This window comes from Natator depressus, chromosome 28 (genome assembly GCF_965152275.1).
Source record: "Natator depressus isolate rNatDep1 chromosome 28, rNatDep2.hap1, whole genome shotgun sequence".
NCBI lineage: Eukaryota > Metazoa > Chordata > Testudines > Cheloniidae > Natator > Natator depressus.
This window is the reverse complement of record NC_134261.1, coordinates 178415-193436: the sequence shown is the minus strand read 5'-3', so window position 1 is coordinate 193436 and position 15022 is coordinate 178415. Positions and strand designations below refer to the sequence as shown.

Sequence of the window (15022 nt, the reverse complement as noted above, 5' to 3'; positions counted from 1 at the left end):
CCCACCCCCTCTATCTATCTATCTATCTAATCTATCTATCCCCAGACACCCCCTCTATCTAATCTATCTATCCCCAGACACCCCCTCTATCTATCTATCTATCTATCTATCCCCAGACACCCCCTCTATCTATCTATCTATCTGCACCCACGCCACCCATCTATCTATCTATCCATCCCCATCCACCCCCTCTATCTATCTATCTATCCCCATCCACCCCCTCTATCTAATCTATCTATCCCCAGACACCCCTTCTATCTATCTATCTACCTATCTATCTATCCCCATCCACCCCCTCTATCTAATCTATCTATCCCCAGACACCCCCTCTATCTAATCTATCTACCTATCTATCCCCATCCACGCCCTCTATCTATCTATCCCCATCCACCCCCTCTATCCATCCATCCCCAGACACCCCCTCTATCTATCTATCTATCCCCAGACACCCCAACTAATCTAATCTAATCTATCTATCCCCAGACACCCCCTCTATCTAATCTATCTATCCTCAGACACCCCCTCTATCTAATCTATCTATCTATCCATCCATCCCCATCCACCCCTTCTATCTATCTATCTACCTACCTATCTATCTCCCCAGACACCCCCTCTATCTATCTATCCCCAGACACCCCCTCTATCCATCCATCCCCAGACACCCCCTCTATCTATCTATTTATCTATCCCCAGACACCCCAACTAATCTAATCTATCTAACCATCCCCAGACACCCCCTCTATCTAATCTATCTATCCTCAGACACCCCCCCATCTACCTGTCTATCCCCATGCACCCCCTCATCTATCTATCTATCCATCCCCAGACACCCCCTCTATCTATCTATCCATCCATCCATCCCCATCCACCCCTTCTATCTATCTATCCCCAGACACCCCCTCTATCTAATCTATCTATCTATCCCCAGACACCCCCTCTATCTAATCTATCTATCTATCCCCAGACACCCCCTCTATCTACCTGTCTGTCTATCCCCATGCACCCCCTCTATCTATCTATCCATCCCCAGACACCCCCTCTATCTATCCATCCCCAGACACCCCCTCTATCTATCTATCTGTCCATCCATCCCCATCCACCCCTTCTATCTATCCATCCCTCCCCAGACACCCCCTCTATCTAATCTATCTATCTATCTATCCCCATCCACCCCCTCTATCCATCCATCCCCAGACACCCCCTCTATCTATCTATTTATCTATCCCCAGACACCCCCTCTATCTATGTATCTATCAGGGTATTTGGGTGAGTGGCTGGGGGTATCTGGGAACAGGTATGTAGAGAGGGGTGTATGGAGCGATGGGGGGTGTATGGCGAGACCGGGGTAAGGGCTGGCTAGGGCTCGACAGGAACAGGCAGATAAAGGGGAGGGGGATAGATGGGAACGAGACACCGCCCTGGACTCCCCCCCCCCCGCGACCCCCTCCCATCAGTGACAGACCCTCCAGCCTGTGCACCAGATGCACAAGCAGCGACCAGCTGTACCCCCAAGGGACATGGGCAGCTCTGGGTCCTAACGCCTGCCTGTGCAGGCTGGGCTGGCAGGGGTGCGGGGCGGGAGTGCGGGGCACCGGCGGAGCGGGGGGGGGGCGGGGCTGGGCTTGTCGGCGGGCGCTAGGACCCGGGCCCCGTGTCTCCCGGAGGGGCGGCCGGCGCTAGGGCCCCGCGGACGCCCCGCCGGCCGCTCGCGCTCCCATTGTCTCGGCTGCTGCCGGCGCCGGGTGCGGGCTCGGCGGGGGACGCGGCGGCTCCGTTTTTCTCCGGGCCGGGCCGCCTCGCCGCCGCCGCGCGCCGCCCTCCCCGGGCCGGGCCGCTCTTCCCCCGCCCGCGGGGCCTTGCACCTCGCGCCATGGCGCCGCCGCCGCCGCGCCTGGCCGCGCCGCTGCTCCTGCTCCTGCTGCTGGGGGCGGCCGGGCCGGGGGCGGCCGCGGGGGCGCGGGGCTGCGCCGAGGCGCGACGGGCGCTGGGCGCGCGGGGGCTGGGGCCGGGCGCGGTGCCCCCCGCGCTCATCTCGGGTAAGCGGGGCCCCTGCAGCCGGTGCGCCCCCCGCGCCCCCTGCCCCGCCCCCCTGGGCCCCCCAAAGCCAGTGCGCCCCCCCGCGCCCCCTGCCCTGCCCCCCATGGCCCCCCCTGCAGCCGGTGCGCCCCTCCCGCGCCCCCTACCCTGCCCCCCATGGCCCCCCCTGCAGCCGGTGCCCCCCCGCGCCCCCTGCCCTGACCCCATAGGCCCCCCGCAGCCGGTGCGCGCCCCCTGCCCCGCCTCCCTGGACCCCCCTGCAGCCGGTGCCCCCCCTCGCCTCCTGCCCTGCCCCCATGGGCTCCCCTGCAGCCGGTGCACCCCCCCGTGCCCCCCTGCTCCCCCTTGTGCCCCCCTGCTCCCCTATGTGCCCCCCTGCAGCTGGTACACCCCCCCCAGCCGGAGCACCCCCCGCGCCCCTTACCCTGCCCCCCCATGGGCCCCCCTGCAGCCGAAGCACCCCCCTTGCCCCGCCCCCATGGGCCCCCCTGCAGCTGGTGCATCCCCCATGCCACCTGCCCTGCACCCCCATGGGCCCCCCTGCAGCCGGAGCACCCCCCGCACCCCCTGCCCTGCCCCCCATGGGCCCCCCTGCAGCCGGTGCCCCCCCGCACCCCCTGCCCTGCACCCCCATGTGCCGCCCTGCACCCCTATGTGCCCCCCTGCAGACAGTACACCCACCCGCGTGCCCCTGCCCCCCCATGTGCCCCCCTGCAGCCAGCGCCCCCAATGCACCCCCTGCCCTGCACCCCCATGTGCCCCCCTGGAGCTCCCTGCAGTCAGCGCCCCCAATGCATCCCCTTGCCGCCTCTTCTCTGAACCCCCCCCCCCCGTGCTCCCAGGTCCCCTGCAGTTAGCGCACCCAATGCACCCCCCGTCCTGCACCCCCATGTGCCACCTGCAGCCAGAGCACCCAGTGTCCCCTCTGCAGCCAGTGTGCCCCCGGCACCTTCTGGGGTCCCCACCCCGCAATCTCCCTGTGCTCTCTTCATTGCACCCTCGTCTGCAGCCAGCGCACCCCCCTGTGCCGGCCCCTCCCCACCACACCCCCTTCTCTGCTACCCCACTGTGCCCCCTGGGCTCATGCCGGGTAAGGGGGGGCACCCTGCATCCTGCTCCCATTGGGGCTTGAGCCCCAGCCCCAATCCCCCTCCAACTTCCCTCTCCAGCCAGGGAGTGAACACCCCCTGCTGGAGGGGCAGCGGCCCCCATAGGGCAGGTCCAGTGGTGAGGAACGAGCCTGCAGCTCCCATGTGAGGACTAAATCCTCCCCCAGTGGCCCCCTGCACCCCCAAGCATCTGACACTGGTTCCCCCCCATCCTTAGACACCCGCGACGCCCGCTCCCTGGGTGTGGGAACCAGGTGGTGGGGCTGGGGACAGCGGTGGCTGTCTGGGTGTGGCAGGCAGGGGTCGGACTGTGTGGGGGCAGGGATCTGCGGGCCCCCCATGGCCAGGCACTGAGTGGTGGTGTCTTTCTCTGTCCCGCCCAGGGGAGCACCTGCGGATCTGCCCCCAGGACTACACCTGCTGCTCCAGCGAGATGGAGGAGCAGCTCAGCCTGCGAAGCGACAGGGACTTCCGCGCCCTGGTGGAGGACGGGGCCAGCTTCCTGTCCAGCACCCTGGCCTCGCGCCACCGCCGCTTCGAGGGTGAGAACCCAGGAGTCCTGGCGGCCAGCGACCCCTGCTCTAACCCCCAGACCTGCCTCCCTTCCCAGAGCTGGGGGGAGAACCCAGGAGTCCTGGTGCCCAGCAACCCCTGCTCTAACCCCCCAGACCTCCCTCCCTCCCTTCCCAGAGCCGGGGGGAGAACCCAGGAGTCCTGGTGCCCAGCTCCCCTGCTCTAACCCCCCAGACCTCCCTCCCTCCCTTCCTTCCCAGAGTGGGGTGGGAGAACCCAGGAGTCCTGGTGCCCAGCCTCCCAGGTCTGGAGCCCGTGCATCCCCTGGTGGGGTGCTGAGCAGTCTCTGCCTGTCCGTGGCCTGGCTGGGCATCCTCTGACCCGTTTCGTTCAGGGCTGGGGTCGGACCGGGCACCCTGCCCTTACAGTGCGATGGGAGCGGGAGGCGTGTACGGGGGGCAGGGGCTGAGGGTGCCCTCAGTCTGCCTTGACATCTCATGGAGCTTTTCGCCGTTCTCTGGTGCAGAGTTTTTCCGGGAGCTGCTGGTGGCCGCCGAGCGGGGGCTGCAGGCCATGTTCACGCAGACCTACGGCCGCCTGTACGCCCAGAACGCCCGGCTCTTCCAGGGGCTCTTCACCGAGCTGCGGCGCCACCAGGAGGGCGCCCGGCTCAGCCTGGACGAGGCGCTGGGCGAGTTCTGGGCCCGGCTGCTGGAGCGGATGCTGCCCCTGCTCAACCCCCAGTACCAGTTCCCCCCTGAGTACCTGGAGTGCGTGGCGCGCCAGGGGGAGGCGCTGCGGCCCTTTGGGGACGTGCCCCGCAAGCTGCGCCTGCAGGTGAGACTCCAGCCCCGCCCAGCGCTGCCAGCCCCAAGGGGGCTGAGCTGGGGGGAGACCGTGGTGTCCTCTCCCACAGCTCCCCATGCCAGGGCTGGGGGCTCTCCGGCCAGGGTCCCTGGGAGGCCGGGTCTCTGGGGCACGGCCAGGGTCCCTGGGAGGCCAGGGTCTCTGGGGTGCGGCTGGGGGGCTGGGCTTTCTGGGGTGTGGCCGGGGGGCTGGGCTCTCTGGGCTGGGGGGGATCTCTGGGGGGCTCCCCTCACCCCTCCTGTCCCCCCCAGGTGACGCGGGCGTTTGTGGCAGCTCGGGCCTTTGTGCAGGGACTGGCCACCGGGCGTGATGTGGTCGTCAAGGCCTCCAAGGTGAATGGGGGGAGGCATGGGAGGGCAGAGGGGGTGTGGGGGGCTGCATGGGGGGGCGGAGGGGCTGCAGGAGGAGGCATAGGAGGGCAGAGGGACTGTGCAGTGGGGATGCGGGGGGAGGCGTCTCTCTGTCCTTCTGGCTGCCCTTTGGAGTTGACCCAGAGCCTGGAGACCTCCCTAGATTTTCCTCTCGCACCCCAAAAAGCCTGAGGGGCTGCTTGGGGCTCCCCCGTCGACACCGCTGGGGTCCCCAGCAGAGAATGCCAGCCGGGGAGTGGGTCCCCTCTCTTCCTCTGTGTCCCCACAGTGCAGTGTCTGGAGGCGGCGGGTCCCCTCTGCTCCCCGTGTCTCCCCAGTGCAGTGTATGGGGGGGTCCCCTCTCTGACCCCCGTGTCCCCCCCAGCTGCCCCCCAGCGGCGAGTGCCTGCGGGCCGCCATGCGCATGTCTTCCTGCCCTCTGTGCCGTGGGACCCCGGCCCTCAAACCCTGCAATGCCTTCTGCCTCAACGTCATGAAGGGCTGCCTGGCCCGCCCGGCTGAGCTGGACCCCGAGTGGAACCGCTTCCTTGGTGAGACCCCGGGGCGCTGGGGGGTGGCACAGGGTGCTGGGGGGGCGGCATGGGGCTAGAGGGCAAGGGTGCTGGGGGGGAGGGTGCTGGGGGATGGTGTCTCCGCAGGGGACTCTCCCCACCTGGGCTTTGCCCCCCTACCAGCTTATGTGGGCCCCCCATGGGGCTGGCACTGGTGGGGGGCTATGAGCCCCACGGGGGATCTCTGGGAGGGGCTCCCCGTTCCCCATGGTGTAACTCAGCCTCCTGCCCCCCCCCCCCCCCCCAGATGCTCTGATCCAGGTGGCCGAGCGGCTGGAGGGGCCCTTCAACATGGAGCTGGCGGCCGACTCCATCGGGGTGAAGATCTCGGAGGGGATCATGTACCTGCAGGAGAACGGGGTGCAGACCTCTGCCAAGGTTAGGGGCTCGCGCTGTCAGGGGGGGCGGGGGTGCTGCTGGAGGGATCTCACAACGCTGCGGGTGGGGGCTCTGCGAGGGGAAGCTCGTAGCGTGGGGGCGGGGGTGCTGCTAAGGGGGAAGCTCGCAGAACCAGGTGGGGAGGGTCTGGCTGGCTCTGAGCTGGCCCCACCCCACCCCATCCCCATCTCCCCCCCCTTTGCCCCTGCCCCCAGGTGTTTCAGGGCTGCGGGACCCCCCGGCCGGCCCCTGCCCGATCCCGCCGTGCCGCCCGGGATGACACCAAGCGTCGCTTCCGCACCTACCCGCCCGAGGAGAAACCCACCACAGCCGCAGGGACCAACCTGGATCGACTGGTACGGACCCCCCGAGGCCTCCCCCCCGCTGCTGCCCCCCGAGTCCCCTGTTGCCCCTGCCCCAATCTCCAGGGTCTGACGACACCCAAGCTTCGGAGCAGGCCTGCGGAGGAGCCCAGCAGCGTGCCATATCCTCCCCAGAGCAGCCACCTGGCCTCTGTGAAGGAGCCTGGGGGCTCCTGCCGCCCCACGAACTCTTCCCCACTGAGCCAGCCACCTGGGAGAGCCTCTCCCCCTCTGCAGGGAGCCTGGCGCCCAGCACAGTGGGGGCCGTTGGTTGCCTGCGCCTGCATGGGCAGCCGGCAGGGTGGCACGGAGGCAAGGAGGTGCCCCTCGGAGGGCAGCACTTCACCCCGATGCTGTTCCCTGGGCACTGGGGCTGGGGCCGGGGCCGGGCCTGCCTGCTGAGAGGCGGGGGACGGTCTCCGTCCTCTGGGGCGCTGAGGGGGCAGATGGGACGTTCCCCTCCTCTCTGTGCGGTTCTCCGTTGAGACAGGGTCACCGGCACTCACCCCAAGAGCAGACTTAACCCTTTTACACCCTCATGGAGCAGTGCCAAGCGCGGAGGGAAACTGAGGGATGCACAGGCTTTGTAGGCAAGTTTCAGAAAACTTCCCCCCATCACACCTTGGCCCCAGCCCTCCTCCTTGGAAAGACTTGGTGTGGACCCCCCTGGGGTGGGGTGTAGCAGCTCACGTCCCCCAGCCAGCCCTGAGGAGCTGGCCCATGGGCGCTGATCCCATCTGCCACCCCCTGCCCCCAGGTGACGGACGTGAAGGAGAAGCTGCGGCTGATGCGGGGGTTCTGGGTCACCCTGCCCCACACGCTCTGCAGCGACGGGAAGGTGGCCGCTGATGTGACGGACGAGGACAAGTGCTGGAACGGGCAGGCCCGGGGCAGGTGAGGGGGGCAGGCTCAGCTGGGCAAAATGGGAGGGTTGGGGGACAGGGGGAGCTTCCCCAATAGCCAGCGCTCCTGCCCCATGGCGCCCCCTTCTCGGAGAGGCCAGGGCTTGGGATGCCAGGAGGACACCCCCCCCCCACACACACACACATACATACACACATTGGGCGAGGCTGGGCTGGGGTACCCGGGAGCTCCCCCCAGCTGGTGCTCCACCCATCCCCCACCCGCCGTGGGGAGCGGCGCTGTCTCTGACCCCCTCTCCCCAGGTACCTCCCGGATGTGACGGGGGACGGGCTGGTGAATCAGATCAATAACCCGGAGGTGGAGGTGGACATCGGGCGGCCCGACCTGCTCACCCGCCAGCATGTCCTGCAGCTGCGGGTGGCCACCAGCCGCCTGCAGGGGGCCTACGGGGGCCAGGACCTCGACTTCCAGGACACCTGTGAGTCTGGGGGCTGAGGGGGGTGGGGGGGACCGCTCCCCTGCTACAAGGCCGTGCGTTCCTTGGAGGGGTCTGGCCCCCTGCCCACGTGGGTGATGGGGATGGGACCCGGGCGGCAAGTGCCTCGTCACCTGTTCTCCTGGGGTCCAGGGCTGGGGGGGTTGATCCCCATGTGTCCCCCACAAACACCCTCTCCAGGCCCTTGCAGCCCCCCCAGGGAGGCGTGGCTGGAGGGGCCCCCCATGTCTCTAACACCCGCGCCCCCCCCCCCTTTGCTCTGGATGCAGACGAGGACGGCAGTGGCTCCGGAGGGGGCGAGCGGTACAGCGAGGACTGGCCGGCTGGAGGGGGCAGCGCCAGCAATTCGGGGTCCCGCCCCCCGGACTCCCGCTCACCCCGCAAGGACCGGCCTGGCAAGGGCTCCAGGCAGAACCACCGCGTGGGGGGCAGCAGCAGCCGTGCCGCCTCCTGGGGGGGCCCTGCCCTCCCCCTCCTGCTGCTCCCTGCCCTGATGCTGCCTCTGCTGGGGCGGTAACTCCCCAGGCGCCTTGAATGTAGGGGGGATCCCTCACCTGGGGTGCAGCTGGGGGGGACTTGCATCTTCCAGGGGCTCCCCCACCAGCCGGGGGAACTGGGGCGGGGAGGTTTTTGGGGGTGGAGAGCGAGATGGGAAGTAGCATTAGGGGAGGAGGGATGGTGGGGGGTAGCAGGTGAGGTTTATCCAGCCCCCCAGAGGGAATTGCCAAGGGGAGGGAAGGGGGGCTAGGTTAGTTAGGCCCTGAGCCGGGGCTGAGCATGGACGAATGTACTGGGGGGGCAGGGTGTGGGCCCCACACAGAGCTTTTATTTTTTTACGTTGTTTTGTTTTTTTTTTACAGGGTGTATTTATTTGGGGGGTTGTTTTTTAATGAGGCAATGGCCAGGTTAATTTTTTATAGGGTGGGTGGCGGGGTCAGGACTGATTTATTTCCTAGTCTCTTTCCAGAACACACATTCCCCCCTCCGCCCCCCCCCCCCCGGCTCACCCTGCCCCGGGGGCCCAGCTCTGAGCAGCCCCAGCGGGTCTCAGTCTCTCTCCCCCCGCCCCAGTATCCACCCTACAGCAGGGCAGGGAATGGGGTGGGAGCTCCTGGCTTCCCGCAGCAAGGAGTGGTCCTGCCCCGCTCCCCGCAGTGCCCCTGCTGGGGGAGGCCGGGCCTGGAGAAGCCGGGCGCTCCCCTTCGGCAGGGGGGCAGCGTCCCCAGGGCTGCTGGGCGTGGGGCGACTCTCCCGGGCCTGGCACAAGGGGTTTTGTAGCACAGTGTACAGTAGATGCCGATCTGGCTTTTTAAGGGAACGAACCTTTTTTTAACGAGTTTGGACGACTTCTCCGTGTTGGTTTTTGTCTTTTTTTAATCACACAATAAAACATTTAATTTATTGACTCTCATTCTGGTAGGATCTTATGCAGGGGTGGGGCGCAGGGGGCTGTTTTCACGGGGCCCCAGCGCTGGGACGTGGCTCCTCAGGGGTGGGGCGCGGAGGCAGGGTACGGGGGAGCCCCTCGCCCACTGCTGGGACGTGGCCCCTCTGGGGTGGGGTGTGGGGATGGGGTACAGGGGTGCCCCTTGCCCAGGGATGGGCTGTGGCCCCCTGGGGTTGGAGCGTGGGGTTTGGGTACAGGGGCGTCCCTTGCCCAGCACTGAGATGCAGCCACCTCTGGGGTGGGGGAAGCTCCTGGGAGATGGGGGGGAGGAAAGCAGTCAGGGAAGGGGCGTGGCTTCTGATTTACAACCCCAGCAGGGGTGGGTCTAATCTGCAAGGGGTGGAGCCAGGGGAGGGGGTGGGGTTTAGCTGACAAAGACCCCTGGCAGGGGTGGGGTCTAATCTGCAAGGAGTGGAGCCAGGGGAGGGGGTGGAGCTAGGGGAGGGGGTGGGGTTTAGCTGACAAAGACCCCTGGCAGGGGTGGGGTCTAATATGCAAGGGGTGGAGCCAGGGGAGGGGGTGGGGCTTAGCTGAGAAAGAACCCTGGAAGGGGCGGGGTCTAATCTGCAAGGGGTGGAGCCAGGGGAAGGGGTGGGGCTTCTGGGGGCAGGGCTGGCTGGAGAGGGGGCAGCTTCTCCCCCCGAGGGTGGGGGGCGTCTCAGAGGCCGGCGGGGGCGTGGTCTCCGCTCAGGGGGCGGGGTGCGATGGGTGGGGCCGGCGGGAGGGGGCTGGGAGGAGGCGGTGCTAGGCCGCAGGGAAGGACGGCGTGGGAGGGGGCGGAGGGAGAGCGGTTCCGCGCCTGCGCAGTGTTGGCGCGCGGGCTCCTCGTGCTGGGCGTGGCCTGAGGGTTTCCCGCGCTGGGCCGAGGCTGAGGAGAACGCGGCCGTTAGAGCGGCGCGCGCGGCAGCGGCCAGGCGGGTGAAGGGAGCGCGACGCTCCCCCCCACGTGACTCCCCTCCCTTTATTCTGAGTGGGCGATAGAGGGGCGCGAGCCCCGCGCCCCCAGCTGCCGTTGGGGGCTCGAGAGCCCTCCCCCCGCGTGACGCCCCCCTAACGGCCGTGAGGTCCGGGGGGGGTCTCAGTGAGGAGCAGCCCCCCCCGTGTTCTGTGGGGGCGGGTCCCCTCAGTGTGTCCTGGGGGGGGTGACCGCCCCATGGCGGGTCCCCGTGGGGGGCGGGTCCCCTCAGTGTGTCCTGGGGGGGGGTGTGACCGCCCCATGACGGGTCCCTGTGGGGGGTGGGTCCCCTCAGTGTGTCCTGGGGGTGTGTGTGTGACCGCCCCATGACGGGTCCCTGTGGGGGGCGGGTCCCCTCAGTGTGTCCTGGGGGTGTGTGTGACCGCCCCATGGCGGGTCCCTGTGGGGGGTGGGTCCCCTCAGTGTGTCCTGGGGGTGTGTGTGACCGCCCCATGATGGGTCCCTGTGGGGGGCGGGTCCCCTCAGTGTGTCCTGGGGTTAGGGTGTGACCGTCCCATGGTGGGTCCCCGTGGGGGGCGGGTCCCCTCAGTGTGTCCTGGGGGGGTGTGTGACCGCCCCATGACGGGTCCCTGTGGGGGGCGGGTCCCCTCAGTGTGTCCTGGGGGGGGTGTGTGACCGCCCCATGGCGGGTCCCTGTGGGGGGCGGGTCCCCTCAGTGTGTCCTGGGGGTGTGTGTGACTGCCCCATGGCGGGTCCCCTTGGGGGGTGGGTCCCCTCAGTGTGTCCTGGGGGGGGGTGACTCCCGCCCGCGGGCTGAGTCCTGGTGTGGGGGTGACTCCCCCTGGGCGGGTCCCTGTGGGGGTGGCTGGCCTAGCTCAGGGCCAGTCTCCAGGGGGGTGTCTGTAGAGCAGGGGTAGGTGACTCTGCAGGTGGTTTCCCCTTGTTGGGCTTTGGGGGGGCCACGTTCTCCATCCCCGTTATCCCGTCACATGTGCTGTGCTCTTCCCACAGGCTGCTCCCGGATCCAGGCCTCGCTCCCTCCCGCCATGTTACTGCGGAAATCCTCCCGCGTTCTCGACTCCCCAGGCAGCTCCAGTTCCTCCCTGGTGCAGCCGCAGGGCATGTGGGCCAGCTCCAGCTCCTCCGTGGCACAGGGGGATGCGGAGATGGGCTCCCTGCCAGCCTCCGGGGTGCCAGATGTCCCGTGAGTGGGGTGCAGAGCACGGTGCAGGCTGTCTGGGAGCAGGCAGGGGGGCAGCACTGGAGGACTGCTGGTGTGGGGACAGAGTTGGGGAAGGCTGGAGGGCAATGGGTCAGGCGTTAGCACTGGGTAATGGCATAGAGTGCACACTTACACAGCTTGCGGACTGTACCAAGCAGGTTGCAAGGGTTAGAATTCCAAAAGAACAAACAGGAGAAATGGTCTGAAACAAATAGGGTGAAATTCACACAGGACAAATGCAAATTTCTGCCCCGAGAGACAAATACACAATGCACAAATACAAAATGGAAGTGTGAGTGCCGAGAGAGGAGCACTTGAGGCAGGCGTCTGGGGGTTGAGGTGGATCCCAAAATAAATGAGCAAAAATGTGCCCAAAAAGTGAACATCATTCTGGGTTGTGTTAGCGGCAGTGATCTAAGCATGACACGCTCCACTCAGCACTGATGAGGCCTCAACTGGAGTACTGTGTCCAGGTCTGGGCGCCACGCTTCAGGAAAGATGGGGACAGATTGGAGAAAGTCCCGAGGAGAGCAACAAAAACGATGAATGGTCTAGAAAGCACAAGCTATAAGGAAAGATTGAAAAAATGGGGTTTGTTTAGTCTGGAGAAGGGAAGGCTGAGGGGGGGACGTGAAAACAGTTTTCAAATGCATAAAAGGGGGTTATAAAGAGGAGGGTTATGAATTGTTCTCCTTCAGTCCTGAGGACGGGACAACAAGCAAAGGGCTTAAACTGCAGCAAGGGAGGGTTAGGTAAAACATGAGGAAACCCTTCCTAGCTGTCTGGGTGGTTAAGCCTTGGAACAAATTGCCCAGGGAGGCTGTGGTATCTCCGGCACAGGTGGTTTTTAAGAGCAGGTTAGACAGACACTTGTCAGGGGTGGTTTAGTTCAGTGGTTTTCAAACTTTTTAGGCTGCATACCCCTTTCCAAATAATCGAGTGTACCGCGTACCCCCATCTGAGAGAGGGTTATAATATACCTGTGAAAGCAGAAACAAAGGTTGGTAAGGGATAACACGGTGCATTGTCTGCCACCACAGGATTTTTCTCACGTACCCCGTGACGAGAGCTCGTGTACCCCAGTTTGAAAACCACTGGTTTAGATAATACTTAGTTCTGCCTCACTGCAGGGGTCTGGACTAATCTCGAGGTCCCTTCCAGTCCTACGTGTCTGTCACTGGGGAGTCCTCAGACCACAGAGGTTGCTGGGGTGGTGTGGGCGTGCCAGATGGCATGGTGGGAGCCCTGGGGCTGTGAGGAGGGCAGCTGGGGGAGGGCAGTGAGGCCATGGGGGCTGTCTGCTCAGGACGTGTGCTCTGCCCACAGGGACCTGAGCAGCAGTGAGGATGGAGGTGGCTCCGACTCAGGCAGTGACTTTGAGGACACACTCTGGAAGGGCGGCAAGCGGGGCACTAGGACCCCTCTTAGCCGCATCCTGGTATGCATGGCCCTTGCCTGTCTCCTCTCCAGTCTCCCAGCTCCCTGAGCCGCACACTGGTACACCCCCTTGGCTCCCCAGCATCCCCTCATGTGGACACCCTCAACCCCCTTGAGCTTCAGCCTGGTCCTCTGTGCCCCCCTAGCCTCTCTGTGCCCCCACTCAGTCTGATCCCAGCTCTTCTGCTACAGCCAGCTTTGTGCCATGGAGTTGATGGGATGCAGGTGCAGCACAGCCCAGGAACTTCTGACTCTGGTCCCAGCCTCCCCCTTTCCCCTGTTGTGGCCAGCCAGGGCAGGAACCCCAGCCTCACCTGGCTTTGGGGTCCCTGCAGCATGGGTTCAGTGTTGTCTCTCAGGCACACTTCTCATGAAGCTGTGATATACTCGAACCCAGGGCTCAGCCTGTGTCTTTTCTCCTCCCCCAGACAGCCAAGCGATCCCGGAAAGACGCCAGCAGAGATGGGGGTAGCCTGGCTGAGAGAAACCAGGAGCCCAGCAACCTCTTTGAGGTAGTGAGGCTGGCTAAGAGTGCCATGGAGGTAATCACACCCTCTTCATCCCCCTGTTTCCACCCTCCCCATGTCACTGCACGGGAGTATCACTGGGACTCCTGGGTTCTCTCCCCAGCTCTGGGAGGGGAGTGGGGGCTGGTGGGTGAGAGCCGGGGGCTGGGAGCCAGGACTCCTAGGTTCTGTCCCTGGCTCTGGGAGGGGAGTGGGATCTAGTGGTCAGAGGGTGCAGGGAGTCAGGACTCCTGGGTTCTGTCCCCGGCTCTGCTGACTCACTGCTTGACTTTGGGTGCTCAGGCCCTATCTCTGTATCCCATGCCCTGCGTAACCCCTACTTCTCCTTCTGTCTCTTTCCTCACGTCTCCTGTACCCTAAGTCCGTGGTGGACGACTGGCTGGAGAGCTACAAGCAGAACAAGGAAGCTGGGTTCCTGGAGCTCGTCAACTTCTTCATCCGCTCCTGTGGCTGCAAAGGTGAGAGGCCCTGGGCCTGCATCCTGAGATCCCTGGCCCAGCTCTGTACCCATCTGTGTCTGTGTGGCACAGCTCAGCTCCAGGTGCTGGTCCCCACCTCTGGATTTGCCCCCAACACCTCTTTTTAGGGCTCCAAGCCCCATTTCCTGCCTCTTCCAGGGGAGGAACCACTGAGAGATCCTTGGGTAGTCTGTAGGGAGCCCAGGGCAGGAGTCCTGGCTGGTTGTCCCCTTGCCACCCGTTCTCACCTCTCTCCCCTTGGCAGGTGTCGTGACCCTGGAGATGTTCAGGAAGCAGCAAAACTCGGAGATCATCCAGCAGCTGACGGAGCAGTTTGATGAGGTGCCCAGTGTGTGGGGCAGGGGAGGGAGGAGCTGTCTAGGCAGGGCTCCCAGGAGGGTAGGGGTAGTGGATATAGGCCCAGCTCATCCCCTGTAAGGGTGGCTGGGAGGAGACAGAGGAGCAAGGGGTCTGGCATAGGGGGCAGTGGGCGGTGCCCCCCCATACCTGTTGGTAAATCGCTACCCCCTGCTTATGGTGTATGAGAGAGCCTTGTCTGTGCCCAGTGGGGGTACACTCTCACAAAATTGCTGGTAGCACAGGGGTTCCACTCTGGGCTGTCGCAAGCCCCCTCTTTCCCAGTGCGGGCTAGCAATCTACACGCCCCACTTCATTACACTCGAGTGCCCAGCCCCTTATCTTCTGGACACCCGCAATGCACAGCTGTCTGCTGCCCCGTGGGAGCACCACACCCCACTCCACCAGTCTCTCCTCTGTTCAGCACTCCTGAGCACAAGGCTCTTAGGCAGGTGTCTAGTAAAACCGGAGTGAAGTTGATTTAACAAAGCTCAAGCTAAAGATTCAAATAAAAGCCAGGAAATGGATTTGGAAACATATGGTGTCACGGAGTGTGGGGGAGTCCAGGCCCTGCACCCCTCTTCCTGGGATTCACCGTGACTCTCAGCCAGCCAGTAAAACAGAAGATTTACTGGACAATAGGAACACAGTCTAGAACAGAGCTTGTGGGTACAACCAGGACCCCTCAGTGAAGTCATTCTGGGGGGGCAGGGAGCTTAGACCCCAGCCCTGGGGTTCCCTGCATTCCACCACCCAGCCCAAAACTGAAACCAAAGCCCCTCCAGCAGGCTCTCTCCTGCAGCCTTCGTCCAGTTTCCCTGGGCGGAGGTGTTACCTTCCCCCCACCCCACCCCCCTCCTGGCTCAGGTTACAGGCTCTCGGGTATCCCATCCCCAATGACAGGTTTCAGAGTAGCAGCCATGTTAGTCTGTATTCGCAACTCCCCTGCCACATTCCCAGGTCAACACTCCCCCCTCCCTGCTGTGTCACATCAGGGTACAGGGAAAAGAAACGCTTGACTTGCAATCTGTAGCCTGTATTTACTGACAGCCTCATAAAGTGTTTCTAACCCAATGGTCCGTCCCTACAGCATTTGACCAGTCCAGAAAG

The 15022-nt window shown here is 64.5% G+C and overlaps 1 protein-coding gene across 1 annotated transcript in view; it reads left to right on the top strand.

Annotated features, from left to right (window-relative positions):
* Nucleotides 1-15022, top strand: part of STAG3 (STAG3 cohesin complex component) — a 48317-nt gene that overhangs the window by 14033 nt on the left and 19262 nt on the right. The window contains exons 4-16 of the mRNA XM_074941184.1: nucleotides 3530-3688; nucleotides 4186-4496; nucleotides 4778-4858; nucleotides 5262-5427; nucleotides 5696-5826; nucleotides 6042-6182; nucleotides 6946-7082; nucleotides 7355-7530; nucleotides 10923-11115; nucleotides 12460-12571; nucleotides 12999-13112; nucleotides 13459-13555; nucleotides 13821-13897. Coding sequence (XP_074797285.1) covers nucleotides 3580-3688; nucleotides 4186-4496; nucleotides 4778-4858; nucleotides 5262-5427; nucleotides 5696-5826; nucleotides 6042-6182; nucleotides 6946-7082; nucleotides 7355-7530; nucleotides 10923-11115; nucleotides 12460-12571; nucleotides 12999-13112; nucleotides 13459-13555; nucleotides 13821-13897 — 1845 coding nt within the window. The 5' untranslated portion in view covers nucleotides 3530-3579. The remainder of the gene's footprint in view (nucleotides 1-3529; nucleotides 3689-4185; nucleotides 4497-4777; nucleotides 4859-5261; nucleotides 5428-5695; nucleotides 5827-6041; nucleotides 6183-6945; nucleotides 7083-7354; nucleotides 7531-10922; nucleotides 11116-12459; nucleotides 12572-12998; nucleotides 13113-13458; nucleotides 13556-13820; nucleotides 13898-15022) is intronic.